We start from the raw sequence: 18,491 nt of genomic DNA on the forward strand, positions 1-18,491 counted from the left end.
TTTTGTACATTATTTATAAATAATATAGCTATATATAATTTATATTTATATTTATATATAATTTTAAATTAATATTAATATATTAGTAATTAATCATATAATATATCGACTCATTATTAATAACATTAATATGTAATATATTATATATTATAATAATACAATATAAATATAAATCATTCACTTCAGTCCAATATGCAAGGGGTTTCCCTTAGTTAAAGATCAATGACAGGTTAATTTCTCAGGTGGTTTGGGCAAAGTGTGAAAGCAATGGAAAACAACAGACAAAGGAAAGTCAGGGGTTAAAGAAGGTCTGGAAAAATGACCAAATTTTGTCTTCCCAGAATGACAAAAACTTCCCAAAGATCCCCTATACTATAGGGAAATGGGTCTCAAATATTTGGTGCCAGGACCCCTGTGGCAGTTTGTAAATATGTCCACAAATTCTTTGATACTCCTTCCTTCAAGAAGTGGAATTTAATTTCCCTCCCCTTGAGTGTGGACGAGAATTGGGAACTCACTTCTAAAAAATTGATGTCAGAATTGACAGTGTCACTTCCCAGACTAGGTCAGAAAAGACATCACAGCTTGCTCCTTGCTCTCTTCCATGGATCGCGTTTTACTGGGGAAGCCAGCAGCCACACTGTGGGGACACTCACGAGGTCCATGTGGTGAGGGACCGAGGCCTCCTTTCAACAACCAGCACTAACGTGCTAAGTGAGCCACTTTAGATCTACACTTCGTATGACTACAGCCCCAGAAACTGACTGAAATTTCTTTAGAGACTGACAACCACCCAGCTAAGCTGTTCTCAAATTCCTGACAGAAACTGTGAGATAATGTTGGTTGTTCTAAATCACTATGTTTTGGGGTAATTTGTTATGTAGCAGTGGATAACTAATATAACTCCTTTATACTCTTAAAAATGAGTGAGGGCCCCAAAGAGATTTGTTTGTACGATATATATCTTCTGATACTTTCAGTTTTAGAAATTAAAACTCAGGGAAAAAATATTTATTTATTAATTTTAAACTAACAATGAGCCATTACGTGTTAACATAAATACTATTTTTATGAAAAAAAATAGTGAGAAAGTGATATTGGTTTTGCCTTTTTAGAAAATATCTTTAGCCTGGCTTAATAGGAGACAGCTGAATTCTCCCATTGGCTTCTGCATTCAATCTGTTGCAATGTGTTGTTTTGGCTGAAGTATATAAACAAAACCCAGGTTCACATGGATACGTAGTTAGCAAAAGGAGCATCTCACAGACTCCCTGAAAAGGGTCTCTGGGACTTCCTGGGTCCTTGAGTCACAGTCTAAAACAATTGCTACAGGGAAACTAGAAATCCATTCGGTGGGAAGTCAACAAAAGAGAAGAAAATGGGACTTCCTGAAATGCTTCTTTGGAGGATTATCTCTCAAGCACCCTTACCACCTTCTCTCACTCCAAACTGGATCATATATGACTCAGAGTTATCACTTCAAAAGTAAGTGGATATGAATGGCATAATTTAGCCTACATCTGAGATGTTACTGATTTCATCTCTTAATTTTCCATCTGTAGGCCAGTCTCTCCCAATTCCCTCAAAGTCATCAGGAAGCAGAGCCCATGTCTGGCTATTCTTGAGCCAGTGGCAGGCTTGGGGACATGTGCAGTCCTTTTGGGAAGGCACCTCTCCTAGATTTGTGTTGGGATTCCCATCCAATGTCTACTCCTTATTTGTAACCATGAAGCTAGAACAGGGGAAGAGGTCATCTGGATGAGGGGAGGAGGAATGAAGAGAATCAGAAACAAACTTCAATTTAGTCCCCTGACTGCTGTCTTAAGAAACAGAAACTGAATCCTTCCTTTTATATACTTAGAAGAGTGTATAGAATGTGCAGTACGTGTACACACATGAGTGTGTCTTGCCAGTTTCTCTCTGGTGAACTTGACCTGGACTGTTAATAATAGGAAAGCCACAAGCGAAGCCATAAAACTGTGAGACCAGATCACAAGCAGAAAACGTTTTGTTTAATCAATAAATGTCTTGAATAGAGAAGTCCATTCCACCTTGTTTTGCTCTGCTGGATATCTACATAGGGTAACTTTACATTTAAATATGGCTTAGATATAATATGATACCTTTCTTCTTTAGCATTGACAAATGGTAGAATTTAATCAAACTCTACTCAAAAGAACAAAATAGTGCGTGTTTAAGAAGCTTCACTCCAAAGATTTTTGACCTTACAACACAATTGCTAATTGTACGCTGAAATAGAGAAAAAAAACCCTCTCACCTCCTTCGGCTGGATAAGGTTTCTTCATGTTCTACATGAGCAACTTTTAATACCTTCTTGTCAATAAACAGATCTTCAGGATAATAAGCAGATCTATATTGGCGTTGTTGAGACTGGGCGCATAACTTGCCAATCTGAAAAAGAAATGCAATATAATTATATGATACTTTCACAGATATGATAGTAGAAACAAATTCTGAAATGCACTTCAATGTCTTCCCCCAATTTCTTTTTAAAGAGCAGAACGAAGCTATTACTGGAGTCGAAAAAGGTGATAGGCTTCTAAGGCAAAGAGCCATCTGTGAAAAAGAAGGCTGAAGACTGGTGGGGGTCGGGGGGGGGGGGGGGACTCTGAGCACAGCCTATTCAAAGGTTTCCTAAGATGAAAAATGCTTTTCCTCTATAGTGAACTGCACATTTGAGAGGACCCTCTACACAAGACTTAGGCTATTGATACCTGTCAATGGCCCTTGGTATTTATACGAATGAAGAAGTTCGCAAATGGGAATTACAAAGTTTAGAAAGAACCCGTGTGGGAGGTGAGGGGGTGTGAGAGATGTGGAGAGTAGCCTGTTAATAGAGCAGCCTTCCATGCAGAGAGTTCTGTCAGAAGACCCAGGGTAGAGCATTCTGAAAAATGCCAATGTAGTTGCTCATCTGGCTTTTGTAAAAACGCCCAAGGGAAGGAAGAAGGCAAGCCAACGAATCAATCGCCAGTGTGGTCAGCTCTGAATCACATTATCATTGAATAAGTCCAGGGCCAAGAGTACTAAAGGACACAGGTGCTCAAGAAAGCCTATCTCCTCTCCTCCCTCGCTCTTTCCCTCCCTCCGCCCTTCCTTCCTCTTCCGTTCCTTCCTTCGTTTCTCTGTCTGTTCACTTGTTCATTCAAAAGTACTTGTTGGGGGGCGCCTGGGTGGCTCAGTTGGTTAAGCGACTGCCTTCGGCTCAGGTCATGATCCTGGAGTCCCTGGATCGAGTCCCGCATCGGGCTCCCTGCTGAGCAGGGAGTCTGCTTCTCCCTCTCCCTCTGCCTCTGCCTCTCTCTCTCTCTCTCTGTCTCTCATGAATGAATGAATGAATGAATGAATGAATGAATGAATAAATAAATAAATAAAATCTTACAAAAAAAAAAGTACTTGTTGGATGCCTCCCTCGAAAGCTTAGTTCTCTGACACTCATGTGGCAATGATTAAAAGATGGCATCAGCTTTCTTATCTCAATTCTAAATGATGTGGTTCAATTATTTGTAGGTTTCTATTTTTGCATTTTCAGACAAAAGCCTAAAATGAACTTCTATATAAAGAAGTATGTATTAACACGTCTCCCTTATGCCAGACACTAAGCTAAATGTCATCACTCCCATTTTAGAGGTGAAGAAACTGAGGTTTGGGGAGGTTAAGTTACTTGCTTGTGGCAAATATGCAGTGGATTCATTGTCTGACTTCAAAGCTTACACAATATCACCTCCCTAGAAGATGATGCTTAGTTTCCAGTTGCTTATACTCTCTCTCTCTCTCTCTCTTTTTTTTTAAAGGAACTCCCAGTCCTCAAAAACATAGCCAACATAGCCAAGGTGAATATATAGATTGTATACTTTAGGAAAAATATTAGAAATACCTGGTGAAGACAGAGGTTATATCTTTGGTCCTTCTGTACCTCCACGGAATTCAGACTGAATTTTGCATGCTGTTAGGCACTCAGTAAAGGCAAATTAATTAAAATGAATGGAAGGAAACTCCTAGTATCAGGCCTGGCACACCATTTTACTGACAGGCCATGGGCTGCGTGTGGTCATCCATTTCTGGATTTCTCAAGACGTCCCCCATAACATTTATGAAGCTATCTATGTCTTTCTAAAAGCAAAAATGGCATTTGGCTTGTATAGCTTTGGAAAGTTTTCCATATATAAATCAATTCTTGAATTAGAAAAAAAAGAATCTTAAGTCAGTAGTGGCATCATATCCACTGATGAAAGACAGCGCCTATAGTCTGATATTCAGACCAGCTATTCTCAGTAGTAGATCTTAATGGGAAGGAAATGAGAGGTGCAGACATTTTGAAATATTCCGCTTGCCTGTGGAATGTAGGATATTGAATTTTGCAGCTGTGTTTACGAAATGCTATTTGACTTGGGCAGATATTAACTTCAAATGAAGAATCTGTATTCTCTGAGTTTACCCGAATTGACGGTGCTTTAGGCGAGGGGGCTGCCTGGCTGGACTGGGGAGTTTGGTTCCAATCACTTCCAAAGTTTACAAGGCAGATACAAATAACTGAGGGCAGACCGTGCATCCTAAAATTATGTTCATAGACATATACATGTTTACTTTGTCACACAGCCGGGGAACATTCGTGGACCCAAACCTTGATCTCCACTCCATAAATCTCTATTTATTACTCCGTGAACATACATCAGTGTGAGAATCTATTTCACCAGGATCAAAGTATTCTTGGCACATTCAGGAGCACGAGACACAGTCTCTTGACCGACACCTGTTCCAAACCCAGCACCAAAATCAAAATCGTTCACACATCTTTCATGGTAGCTTGTCTACTCACAAACCACAGCTGTGAAACCTGCCTCCCCCTTGAAAGTCTGCCCTTTGTATCCGTGAATACTAATTGGGCCACAACAAGACTTTAAAGTTTCTAACCCCCCACCTTATTGGAAAGGGGGTGCAGCCGAGGCAAAAGTAGGAAGGTTAAGAACAAATGAGAATGTAGCCAGTGTGACTTTTCTTCCCAAGCCACCCAATGTGGCATTATCGGGCAGACTCCCCAAGTCTCCGTGCGGGGTAAGGGGCAAACAATGGTGTCCTGCCCATGCCCCCAACCCACCCCCATCTGAAATCTGCCACATCTTATCAGATGGGCTGTATTTTCTTCCACAAATCTACCATGAAGCAAATTCATCTCATATACAAAGCATTTGTCAAATGTAGGCCCTCCCCCCTTGGGGCTCTTCTCTCCACATCTTTTACCTCCACACTGTCTGAGCTGCAGGTGAAGATTATGAGCTCATTTTGAGACGTGGCCACAAAAAGAAAACATAATTTACAAAGAAACGCAGTATTCACATTAAAGAGGTCCTTTCAGCATTACACTCGGGCAACATCAGGCGACGCCTGGAGGCCTGGGTCTCACTCTAGAGCCGCACTTGCTGAAGAAGCACCAGCCTCTCGAGTGGCATTTTAGAACTCCGAGTACTGCCCAAGAGTTTGGGGCTCTTAAACAACAAGTGCAATCCACTTTCCTCCCACTGACTAATGTACCTGGTCAAGGGTGCCGCTATCTTGAAATTTAGTTAGCGTGAGTGGATTTATTAGACAGGCGAGTGTCTCTATCAGTAGGCCTGGAATAGAAAACCCTTTCGTTTTCCACAAACTGTGATTCCTAATGGTGCATTTATTCATGTGCCAGAACCTATGGCAGGGAAAGCAATGGTGCTCTGAGGTGTTACAAGACTTGAAACCTAAGGAGGCAGGGCCTCGGGGTGCCTGGGGGGTGGGTGCAGTCGGTTGGGCACCTGACTCTTGGTTTTGGCTAAGGTCACGATCTCAGGGTCATGGGATCGAGCCCCACATCAGGCTCTGTGCTCAGTGGTGGAGTCTGCTTGGGATTTTCTCTCCTCTCCCTCTGCCCCTCCCTACGGTGTGCTTTCTCTCTCTCAAATAAATAAATAAATTTAAAAAAAAAAAAAGGGCAGGGCTTCTGACCATACCCATGGTCAGAAGGTCATCCTAGCAACCCTAGGACCATTCTTTTCTAAGCAGTGTCCCGAGCACTGGCTTTGTACATGCATGAGAAGACTATACCATGAGGGCAGCCATGTATGGTGAAAAGCCCAGTAGACTGGGCCTCAAGACCTGGCCTACAACCCCATTTCTACCTGTCACCCATAACAAGCCTTCCTTTTGACCTGGTACCACAGCTTCACTCCACCTGTCACTCGGGTCTCATGCAAAAAAGGAAGATATGATATGTGAAGTGCCATATTTGATTCTGAACTCCTCTGAAAAAAAAAAGGTGAAAATGACTTTTTTTAAAAAAAGATTTTATTTATTTGAGAGTGAGAGAAAGAGCGGGGAGAGGAGCAGAGGGAAAGGGACAAGCAGACTCCCCACTGAGCATAGAGCCCCACTCTGGGCTCGATCCTACGACCCTGAGATCGTGACCTGAGCTAAAATAAAGAGCCAATACTCAACCGACTGAGCCACCCAGGTGCCCCTGAAAATGACTTTTCTTTTTTTTTTTTTTTTTAAAGATTTTTTAAATTTATTCATGAGAGACAGAGAGAGAGAGAGAGAGAGAGGCAGAGGGAGAAGCAGGCTCCCAAGGAGCAGGGAGCCCGATGCGGGACTTGATCCCAGGACCCCGGGATCATGACCTGAGCCGAAGGCAGACGCTTAACCATCTGAGCCACCCAGGCGCCCGAAAATGACTTTTCAAGTAGAATATGTTACCAAAGATTTTGAAACCATGCAAAGCATTTGGTTTGAGGCAGTTCACACAGGCACCCCATAACTGACATGTCAAGAAATGCAGATACCCCATTGGTTAAAATATAACTATACTGATTCTCAGGCCCCATTTGCTGTTGGTTCTGGAAACTCTCAGGTGACCAAAAAACTCAGACTTGATCTCTCCCTCTGAGTGACTGAGCAGAGAAAGTCTATGTTGTAAGTTTCTCAATAATACCAATACCTCGCATTTGTAACATAATAGCTGATTCCAGCCTCCTGCCTTACTAATAACTTCTCCATCCATTCTCCGTTCTTGATGATGAGTTCTACAACCCTCTGAGGCATACGGACCTGGTATTGTTGACCCCATTTTAGAGATAAGGAACCTGAGGCTCACAATGGCTAAGGAACTGAAGCAAAGTCATAATGGTAGTAGAGGGCAGAGCTAGGACTTGAACCCACATCTGCTTAACTCCAAAACCTAAGTTTATTTTTTAAAGATTTTATTTTTAAATAATCTCTACACACAACGTGGGGCTCTAACTTACAACCCTGAGATCAAGAGTCACCCGCTCCACGACCTGAGCCTGCCAGGTGCCCTGAGTTTTTGGTTTTGATTTTTCCCCCTATGCCATTGATTTCTTGACAGAAATCAAGACAACAGGCTCTGGGCTTCCCAGCATTGAGTGTGGCCCAGCTTTGTAGTCCTGTGGACATCCCGTCCATAACTAGAGGAGAGTAATTATTACGAAGGATTAAAAAACATACTTTAAAGGAGGGCTAGTTATTAAAGATAAGCCAAAAACGGACATCCAGTTTTAACCGAAGTTTCAGGCAGTGTTTCTAGTGGGGTGATTTAAACTCTTTGGCCTGCCAGGTAAGAGTGAATTAGTAATCATCCTAAAGCACTGGATGTTCGGGTCTGTGGGCGAGGTGGCTTGCTGCAGGCTGTCCCTGGACCTTGACTGACTGCTGAAGCCAGATTCTTGAATTGGCTACAAAATCTGTAATTCCTACGATTTAACCCAGGTCTAGTCTGATGTCTGGCCCGACTATATTCTTTATAGTTTCCCCCAACTGGAGATTCCTGATTGATCCTAGGGCTACAAAAAATACAACAGGTTTAAGCCTTTAGCTCCAACAGCCTAAAAGATGAGAAAATGGGGGAAGAGATGCAAATACATTAAAGAGTATCTCTGACTCTCTCCCACTCTTAACTAGCCCTACAGATCTGTTTTTGTGCTTGGTTTTAAAAAAACAGATTAAAAAAATAAAAACAGAGGGGCGCCTGAGTGGCTCAGTCGTTAAGCGTCTGCCTTCGGCTCAGGTCATGGTCCCAGGGTCCTGGGATCGAGCCCCGCATCGGGCTCCCTGCTCTGCGGGGAGCCTGCTTCTCCCTCTCCCACTCCCTCTGCTTGTGTTCTCTCTTTCACTGTGTCTCTCTCTGTCAAATAAATAAATAAAATCTTTAATAAAAAAAATAAAAATAAAAATAAAAACAGATGAACATGGAAAGGCTTTACATTTTTTCTTTTTTTTCAGGAAGTAAACTCTATGCCCAACGTGGGGCTTGAATTCACAACCCTAAGATCAAGAGTTGCAGGTTCTACTGACTGAGCCAACCAGGCACACCAATGTTTTCCTTCTCAAGAAATAAGTAAGAGGTGTGTGTGTGTGTGTGTGTGTGTGTGTTTTAACTTACATGGCCCATAACAAGAGGAGGAAGGGGAGGGAGAAACAGAAACAGAAAGAGAGAAGTTCCCATTAGTGAGCCTGTAGAAGAGCCACAGACACCCCCTACTGCCTGGGAAACTCGACAGCCTTTGAGGAAGGAGACGGAGGTCTCACAGAATGGTACTCGGTGATCAGCACATCTCCTTCCCTCTCAAGAGCTGTTCCCGAGGTCGCCAAGACTTGAGGGGCTCTAGAGGATCTCTGCAGTTTTATTTAATTACGGAATAACTTTTCTGCTAGAATCCAGTTGATTACCGTGGCCCCAAAGAGTGCTTTTTTGAGAACGGTTGCTAAATAATTGGTGTAAATTTAGTTTGGGGTCATCAGTGGATTCATCAGAACCCCGAAGAATTAAACATGAAACTTCCTCTATGGTTATGCAATTTAAATACCAACTCTGATCCCATGGTCCGCTCTGGAGGAGTATTACCTGTGGCATTTATTTTAGGATACCTTGGGGGCTTGGGGATACGGTGGGATGGGAATTCTGTAGGTTTCCAGCGGAAATAAAATAATGAACTTCAGTTCATTCTGTTGAATTGTCTATTACGCTGTTGTTCAGTTTCATTTAATTAAATCTTAAAAGTTTTAAAACAAAACATACATCGAAATTATGTGATCTACAACATAAACTTTTTAATAGTGGTAACCATGCTCATTTAACAATTCTACAGGTATAATAAAAATGCTAATATATGTTAATGTTTAGTCTGTGGTTAATGTTTTGTCTTGTTAATTTCCCCAGGGCTTTTATTACTGATTTAAATCTGCCACACTACTCAACTGATTGCACTGCTTCCACGAACTGCATGAAAGTAGCTCAAATGAATACTGATTAACGGAAATGAACAAACATTTGCCTGGGCAAACCATTCTTATTATATGCTTGTAATCATTACATATATTTTCTTACAATGAGATGGGCATGGCAGGCATTTTCCACTCATTTTTCCTACAAAAAATATGCATATGAGCATTAAATTAATTTATAACCTTGTACTTCAGGAAGCACATCATTATTAATTAACTATTGATTGATCTGGATATAGGGCACAGAGGATAATGAACAGACCTGGTGACAATGTGTTTTTTTTTTCCTGCCACAGACGTTTGGCTGTGACTCATCATTAATTGCTTGACCATTAAAATGAAAGTTGCTAATAAACTATAATGCATTATGAATCATGCTATTTTAGGAAATCAGGTGTCATTGTGTGAACCTTCCATTCAAGTCATCTCTTTATTTTTTCTTTAAAGATTTTATTTATTTATTTATTTGTCAGAGAGAGAGAACACAAGCAGGGGGAGTGGCAGACAGAGGGAGAAGCACGATCCCCGCTGAGCAGGAGCCCGATGAGGGACTCGATCCCAGGACCCTGGGATCATGACCTGAGCCCAAGGCAGATGCTTAACCGACTGAGCCACCCAGGTGTCTCTCAAGTCATCTCTTTAAATAAACTGGAATCCAAAAAAGGGGAAGATCTGTCCTGGAGATCAGTATGCTGTTCAGTGGAACTACAGCATTATACTATAGCGAAAAGAGCACACAATTTGGAGTCAGGAGACCTGGGTTCTAGTCCCATTCTCTTCCTGTTTCAGTGACTCTACACAAGTCCTTTAATTTCCTTCAGCTTTCTCGTCTGCAGAGTGGAAGTAACAACACTGCCTGCCATGCCTAGCAGCTGTGTGAGGAGCAAAGAAACTAGGGGGTGAACGTGCAAAGTCGGCCACATCCAGACAGAAATCTGACTCATTCATTCTGTAAGTAGGGACTGCTCACCTTCTGCAGCCTGCCGTGCGTGTCAGCATCCTGGCTCCGCTGGTCACGTACATTGCTAGCTCTAAGTACTACTTGGAGGAGATCTTTAACTGGGGACTTTTGGAAGGCAGCAAAAGGGTTTGATGAGATTGGGTCCCAACTCTGAACGGGAAGCACAGTGAGTCTGCCGGTGTTCCTTGCACATCCATCACAGTCTCTTGTCTTTGCTCTGGGATACCTAGAATATCCCCTTCTGTTCTTCAGGGCCCCAATTACTGACGGTGACAAATCATCTTTGCTGGTTACCCGCTGTCTCTAACCTGCATGGCGATGGATGCTATGGGGCTGGGAAACAGGTTTCTTTTTTTTTTTTTCTTTTTTTAAAGATTTTATTTATTTGACAGAGAGAGACACAGCAAGAGAGGGAACACAAGGGCACCTGGGTGGCTCAGTTGGTTAAGCGACTGCCTTCGGCTCGGGTCATGATCCTGGAGTCCCAGGATTGAGTCCCACATGGGACTCCCTGCTCAGCAGGGAGTCTGCTTCTCCCTCTGACACTCCTCCCTTTCATGCTCTCTGTCTCTCATTCTCTCTCTCGCAAATAAATAAAATCTTAAAAAAAAAAAAGAGAGAGAGAGGGAACACAAGCAGGGGGAGGGGGAGAGGGAGAAGCAGGCTTCCCGCGGAGCAGGGAGCCCGATGTGGGGCTCGATCCCAGGACCCTGAGATCATGACCTGAGCCGAAGGCAGACGCTTAACGACTGAGCCACACAGGCGCCCTGGGGAGACAGGTTTTCAATACCCTTTTGTGGAAGGGACTTGGCATTTTACTGATTTATATTTGCCACAAGTGGATTCTGAGTTGAAAAATAGAATCCTGCACGTGTGCCTCACACTTCTTATGCAATACCAATCCCTTCCCAGGACTGGGAACCCAGGGCAGTATTGCTTAATCACATATGGCCAATATGACCAATATGGTGGGGGTTAAAAGAGAACTTCATGTAGCCAAAACATTCAATACCGAATTCAAATACCACTCCTCCAAATGCACTCCTCTGCTTGCGTCCCCTATCCCAGTGGAAAGGAATAATCACCTATTTACTCAGCTGAAACCAAAGCATATCTGATTTCACCCTCTTATTTCCCTATGTCCAGCCATTTAAGTTTGGGGCTTTTTCTGTTCTTATAAATAACTTTTAACCCTGTGCGCTTTTCTTCACCCTCAGGTCTAGGATACTATTAACTGTCTCTTAGAACAGTGCTTCTCAAACTTCAATAAGTATACAAATCATCCGGGAGTCTTATTCATGTAGATTCACATACAGTAAGTCTAGAGTGAGTTCTGAGATGAGCCGCAAGGTCCCAGCGTGGTGGTTCTCAAAGTATGGCCCCCCCAAATGAACAGCATCAGTATCACCTGGGAACTTGTTACGTATGAATGCAAATTTTAAGGCCCAGCCTTAGACCTACTGAAGCAGAAAGATGGGGAGTAGGGTCCAGCCATTTGGTTTAACAAGCCCTCCAGGGGATTCTGATACACACACAGATTGGAAAGCCAATGCCACATAGATTATCCCAACATCCTCTTAATTGGTCTCCCAAGCTCCAGTTTTGACCTCCCCCCGGATTCATCCCCTCTAACTGTAGTTCTCTGAGACCATCTCAGGAAGTTCTAGAGGTCAAACCTATCTCCATAATAATACTAAGACTTTGTTTGCCCTTTCCACTCTTATTCCCTCAGAAATATATAAAGGGATTTTCCAGAGGCTACATAATGTGTAATGAAATCTTTGCCCTGGAATATGTGTTTGTGCATTCTAAAAGTTTCTAAAATAGCTGGTTTAGGGGACAAATACATGCACTTTTCAGAGGTTAATTTATTCTCAGTATTTAGTGCTCTTCCTGGCTACTTAGGTGATGCCTACTATAATCTTTGTTATCTCATTCTCATTTAATAAATTGTTACTTTGAAATCTCAAAGTTTTGTGTCTATCTGAAAACATAAGAAGTAAATGCACTTTGGGGCGTGTGGGTGGTGCAGTAGGTTAAGCATCGGACTCTTGGTTTCCGCTCAGGTCACGATCTCAGGGTCATGAGATCGAGCCCCGCCCCGATGTTCACTCTCTTCGCAGAGTCTGCTTGAGACTCTCTCCCTACCCTACCCCTCCTGCTTGTGCTCTCTCTCTCTCAAATAAATAAATAAATCTTTTTAAAAAAGAAGTAAATGCACTCTGTAGTCTTATCTGTAATATTTAGAAATACTTTTTGAAAAATCATGTAAGTTTAAAAGTTAACTAAAACTTATTATTGAAGAACATATATGTCATTATATACTTTAATAAAATTTATTTACAACATATTTTTCTGATATTTAAAAATGGATGCTTGGCTTCAAACAGGGAGATTAGAAGACTCACTTGCTCAATCCCTAGTTGCAATGTCTAGGTCTAAAGATGCTAAAAGGTGTTAAACTGACCTATCAGAGTTCTCTGAATCATAGAAAGGTAGAACCTATACAGTAGATTGCAACCATAATTAAGAAACAAGAATATGGGGCGCCTGGGTGGCTCAGTCGTTAAGCGTCTGCCTTCAGCTCAGGTCATGATCCCAGGGTCCTGGGATCGTGTCCCACATCGGGCTCCCTGCTCAGCGGGAAGCCTGCTTCTCCCTCTCCCACTCCCCCTGCTTGTGTTCCTGCTCTCGCTGTCTCTCTCTCTCTCTGTCAAATAAATAAATAAATAAATAATCTTAAAAAAAAAAAAAACAAGAATATGACAAAAAGCTATCATTCCTTTGGCTGTATAGACACTAATAATTTATCTTACTGTGTCTGATGCAACAGAACATTTCAGAATAGCACTATAGTGTGACCTAAGGTATAGTGTCATCTTGAAATCAATTATTCAGAGTTTAAAGAAAAAGGAATTAAATATTTAAAAGTAGATGTTATGAGCTATGTAAAAGTCAAAATTGTTTGTTATGGTTTTTTCAGAATAGAAATGGAAAAGCCATTAAAGCATCGTGTGGGGCATGGTATTATAGTAGATGAAGAAGCACACACAACAGTGGAGAAATTAATGAACATTGCAGAGTTGGAAAGAATACCCAATGGGGATATTGTTGAAGGCAGTCTCTTAAACAAATGGTGCTGGGAAAACTGGACAGCTACATGCAAAAGAATGAAACTGGACCACTTTCCTACACCATACACAAAAATAAACTCAAAATGGATTAAAGACCTAAATGTGAGACCTGAAACCATAAAAATCCTAGAGGAGAACACAGTAACCTCTTTGACATTGGTGGTAGAAACTTCTTTCTAGATATGTCTCCTGAGGCAAGGGGAACAAAAGCAAAAATAAACTATTGGAACTACATCAAAATAAAAAGCTTCTGCACAGCAAAGGAAACAATCAAGGAATGGGAGAAGATAATTGCAAATGACATATCTGATAAAGGGTTAGTATCCAAAATAAATAAAGAACTTATCAAGCTCAACACCCAAAAACCAAATAATCCAATTTAAAAATGGGCAGAAGACATGAATAGATATTTTTTTTAAAGATTTTATTTATTTATTTGACAGAGAGAGAGATAGCGAGAGCAGGAACACAAGCAGGGGGAGTGGGAAAGGGAGAAGCAGGCTTCCCGCCAAGCAGGGAGCCCGACGTGGGACTCGACCCCAGGACTCTGGGATCATGACCTGAGCCGAAGGCAGACGCTTAACGACTGAGCCACCCAGGCGCCCAACATGAATAGATATTTTTCCAAAGAAGATATATAGCTGGCCAACAGACACACAAAAAGATGCTCAACATCATTCATCATCAGGGAAATACAAATCAAAACCACGATATCACCTCACACATGTCATAATGGCTAAAATCAACAACAAAAGAAACAACAGGTGTTGGTGAGGATGTGGAGAAAGGGGAACCCTTGTGCACTGTTGCTGGGAATGCAAACTGGTGTAGCCACTCTGGAAAGCAGTATGGAGGCTCCTCAAAAAATTAAAAATAGAACTACCCCATGATCCTTCTAGGTATTTACCCAAAGAATACAAAAATACTAATTCCAAGGGATACATGCACCCTGATATTTATAGCAGCATTATCTACAATAGCCAAATCATGGAAACAGCCCAGGTGTCCATCGACCGATGAATAGATAAAGATGATGTGGTATATATACACAATGAAAAATTAGCCAGCCATCAAAAAGAACAATATCTTGCCATTTGCAACAACATGCATAGAGCTAGACAGTAAAATGCTAAGCGAAATAAGTCAGAGAACGACAAATACCATATAATTTCACTCATACTTGGAATTTAAGAAACAAAACAAATGAACAAAGGGGAAAAGAGAGAGAAAGAGATACAAACCAAGAAATGACTCTTAACTACAGAGAACAAACTGATGGTCACCAGAGGGGAGGTGGGTAGGGGGATGGGTGAAACAGGTGATGGGGATAAAGGAGGGCACTCGTCGGGATGAGCACCGGGTGTTGTATGGAAGTGATGAATCGCTATATTGTACACCTGAAACTAATATTACACTGTATGTTAACTAACTGGAACTTAAATAAAAACTTGAAAAAAAGAATTGGTGGTATTGCTGAAAAAACAACAACATTGTAGAGTTGACATTGCCAAATGCCTACTGGATAAAGAGTCAGTAGAAGGAATTATGCCGCCTTCCAATGAAAGAAACTAAAGATTTAGCTGCAAACATAGAGATGGGGGCTTACTGTCGCCTCAGTGGAATTGTTTTTGCCTTTCAAATAGACAAATCTACAGACATGAACTGGATTTGCTGTTTTGCTTATGTTTATCCAGTATCGGCACCAACTAATCATTGAAGAAGATCTGTAAGTGAGAGCTTTGGGAGAGAAACAAGAGTAGTGCTGAAACAGTCCCAGTGTTGAATGACATTGTTGAAATTCATGGTTTATCCTCAAGCAATGGCATGAGTCAGGGCTGTGGCACCAAACTCTGAGATGGTAACCATTTTATTTTTCACTGCTAAGCACTCCCACTTTTTTAAAAATCCTGTTTCAGGAGTGCCTGTGTGGTCCAGTCATTTGGGAGTCTGACTCTTGGTTTCAGCTCGGGTCATGATCTCGGAGTTGCACTCGGTGTGGAGTCTGCCTGTCCCTCTCCCTCTGCTCCTCCTCCCCCCCCCCCCACTCTCTATCGCTCAAATAAATAAATAAAATCTTTTAAAAAATAAAATAATTAAAAATCCAGTTTCATTTAAGAAGGAACTTGAAGAAGCAGTACAAAATAATTTTAGTAAATCTTGACCCTTGACGACATGTCTTTTTTAACATTATGGGTGATGAAATGAAAAGTATGCATAAAGTACTTCTGTTACATACTGAAGTATGATGATCGTCTAGAGGAAGAGCCCATGCATGACTGAGCTGAGATGAAGCAGGCACTTTTTTCATGAAACATTATTTTTATACAAAAGACTGACAGACAAACTAATGTTATTCACACTTGAGTATTTGGCAGGCATTTTCTTTAAAAGGAACAAAATGAGTCTATTACTTCAAGGAAAACAACTGACACTGTAGCCAATGATAAAATTTGCACTATCAGCGTTTCCAGTTTCACATATAAGGAACTTAGAAGTTGCCACTCCATCCTAACAAGAAGCTAAACAGACTGAAAAATCGACTCTTCTTGGATCCATAAGAGAAGGAAGGACAGAGGGACAGAGGGACAAAGGGACAGAGGATAAACCCCTGTCACCAAGACTGGAGAGATAAGACAGGCAAATATAGGGAGTCAGAGCTCAGCAGAGCAGAGAATCAGAAGCAGAAACCACCTTGGGACCCAGTGCTGGGGTAGGAAAACTGGAATTGTAATTGACAAAGTGCTGGAAGCTTAGTGCAGAAAACTCTGAGAGCTAAAATCTTCAGGGAGACCCGGTCATAAGGAGGCCTACACAATATTATGAAATTTACCTGCAGGAGCCTGACCAGATTCCCGTAGTAAATATCAGAGAAAAATTCCCTCAGGCTTCCAGCAATTCTCTTCAAGAAATGAAGAATGGTTTTGACAGGAGAGGAGAAAAGGAACCATTTTGAAATACACCAGGGCACTCCATTCTTCTTAACAAGTCCTGCTCTAAGAAGAAACTAGTTAACCAAAGCCTAAGCTGCTGGGGTATTATCAGAGCCTAACTCACCTGAGGAAGGAAAATACCCAACTCTAGCCCACTCTAGCCATCCTGCACCACCTAATGAGGGATTAAAAAAAAAAAAACAGAAACACCTGTGAAGTTCACCATCCAGAGGCATAGGCTCATTAAAAGATTGAGACTTAATCATAGAATTGTAGAATGCCTCTCCTCACCCTACACCTTACCACCACATTACTAAAAGCCTATTTATGGCAACTCTTTTTAACAAGTACATCATGTCCAGCTATCAAGAAAAAAATTACAAGGCATGCCAAAAGGCAAAAAACACAATTTGAAAAGACAGAGCAAACATCAAAACCAGACATGGCAAGGATGTTGGAATTATCAGACTGGGAATTTAAAACAACTATGATTTATTAATAATGGATAAAGAAAACAGCACGCAAGAAAAGACTGGCAATGTAAGCAAAGACATGGAAATCCTAAGAAGGAATCAAAAAGAATGCTAAAGAGAAAAAACAATAACAGAAATGAAGAATGGTTTTGACAGGATTATTAGTAGACTGGACACAGCTGATGAAAGAATCTCTAAGCTAAAGGATATAGCAATAGAATCCTCAAAGACCAAAAAGCAGGGGTGCCTGGGTGGCTCAGTCAGTCAAGAGTCCAACTCTTGGTTTCGGCTCAGGTCATGATCTCAGGGTTGTGAGATCGAGCCCCATGTTGGGCTCTACACAGAGCATGGAGTCTGTTCAAGGTTTTTTCCCCTCCCTCCCCCTCCCACTCTTGCACATATGTGTGCATGCTCTCTCTCTCTAAAATAAATAAAACCTTTTTTTAAAAAACCCCAAAAGCAAAGAGAACAAAGACAGAACAAAACAGAATAGAATATCCAAGGACTGTAAGACAACCACAAAACTGGTAACATATGCATAATGGGAATACCAGAAGGAGAAGAAAGAGAGAAAGGAATAGAAGTATTTGAAAAAATAACGACTGAGAATTTCCCCAGATTAATGTCAGACACCAAACCACAGATCCAAGAAGCTTAGAGAACACCAAGCAGGATAAATGTAAAACAAAGGAACAGAAGGGGCGCCTGGGTGGCTCAGTCTGTTAAGCGGTTGCCTTCGGCTCAGGTCATGATCCCACGGTTCTGGGATCAAGCCCCAGTTGGGCTCCCTGCTTGGTGGGGAGCCTGCTTCTTCCTCTTCTCCCCACTCATGCTCTCTCTCACTATCTCTGTTGCCTTCTCTGTCTCTCTGTCTCTCTCTCTCTCAAATAAATAAATAAAATCTTAAAAAAAAAAAAAAAAACAAAGGAACAGAAAACAAACAAACAAAAAGAAACCAAACTACACCTAGGCATGCCACTTTCAAATTATAGAAAATCAAAGATAAAGAAAAAATTGTGAAAGAAGTCAGGGGAGAAAAAAAAAACACCTTCCCTATAGAGGAACAAAGATAAGAATTACATCTAGCTTTTCTTCAGAAACCATGCCAGCAATACAGAGTGGAGTAAAATATTTAAAGTGCTGAGAGAAAAAAGTCACCAACCTAGAATTCTGTATCCCGAAAAATTAACCTTTAAAAGTGAAGGAGAGGGAGGTGCCTGGGTGGCTCAGTAGGTTAAGCATCTGCCTTTGGCTCAGGTCATGATCCCAGGGTCCTGGGATCAAGCCCCACATCGGGCTCCCTGCTCAGCGGGGAGTCTGCTTCTCCCTCTCCCTCTGCCTCTCTCCCCAGCTTGTACTCTCTCTCTCAAATAAATAACTAAAATCTTTAAAAAAAAAACAGTGAAGGAGAGGAATGCAAATCAAAACCCAATGAGATATCACCTCACACCTGTTAGAATGGCTAGTATCAAAAGACAAGAAATAACAAGTGTTGGCGAGGATGTGGAGAAAGGGGAACCCTTGTGCACTGTTGGTGGGAATGCAAACCGGTGCAACCACTATGGAAAACAGTATAGAGGTTCCTCAAAAAACAAAATAGAGAACTACCATATGATCCAGCAATTCCACTTCTGAATATTTACCTGAAGAAAACAAAACACCAATTCAAAGAAATATATACATCTCTATGTTCACTGCAGCATTA

The 18,491-nt window shown here is 41.5% G+C and overlaps 1 protein-coding gene across 1 annotated transcript in view; it reads right to left on the reverse strand.

Moving 5' to 3' along the window:
- Window positions 1–18,491, reverse strand: part of GPC3 (glypican 3) — a 416,111-nt gene that overhangs the window by 133,286 nt on the left and 264,334 nt on the right. The window contains exon 4 of the mRNA XM_045882705.3: window positions 2,279–2,412. Coding sequence (XP_045738661.1) covers window positions 2,279–2,412 — 134 coding nt within the window. The remainder of the gene's footprint in view (window positions 1–2,278; window positions 2,413–18,491) is intronic.

The sequence above is a fragment of the Mirounga angustirostris genome, unplaced genomic scaffold (genome assembly GCF_029215605.1).
Source record: "Mirounga angustirostris isolate CCGP_5_RB_7025 unplaced genomic scaffold, mMirAng1.0.hap1 SCAF_11, whole genome shotgun sequence".
Classification (NCBI taxonomy): Eukaryota; Metazoa; Chordata; class Mammalia; order Carnivora; family Phocidae; genus Mirounga; species Mirounga angustirostris.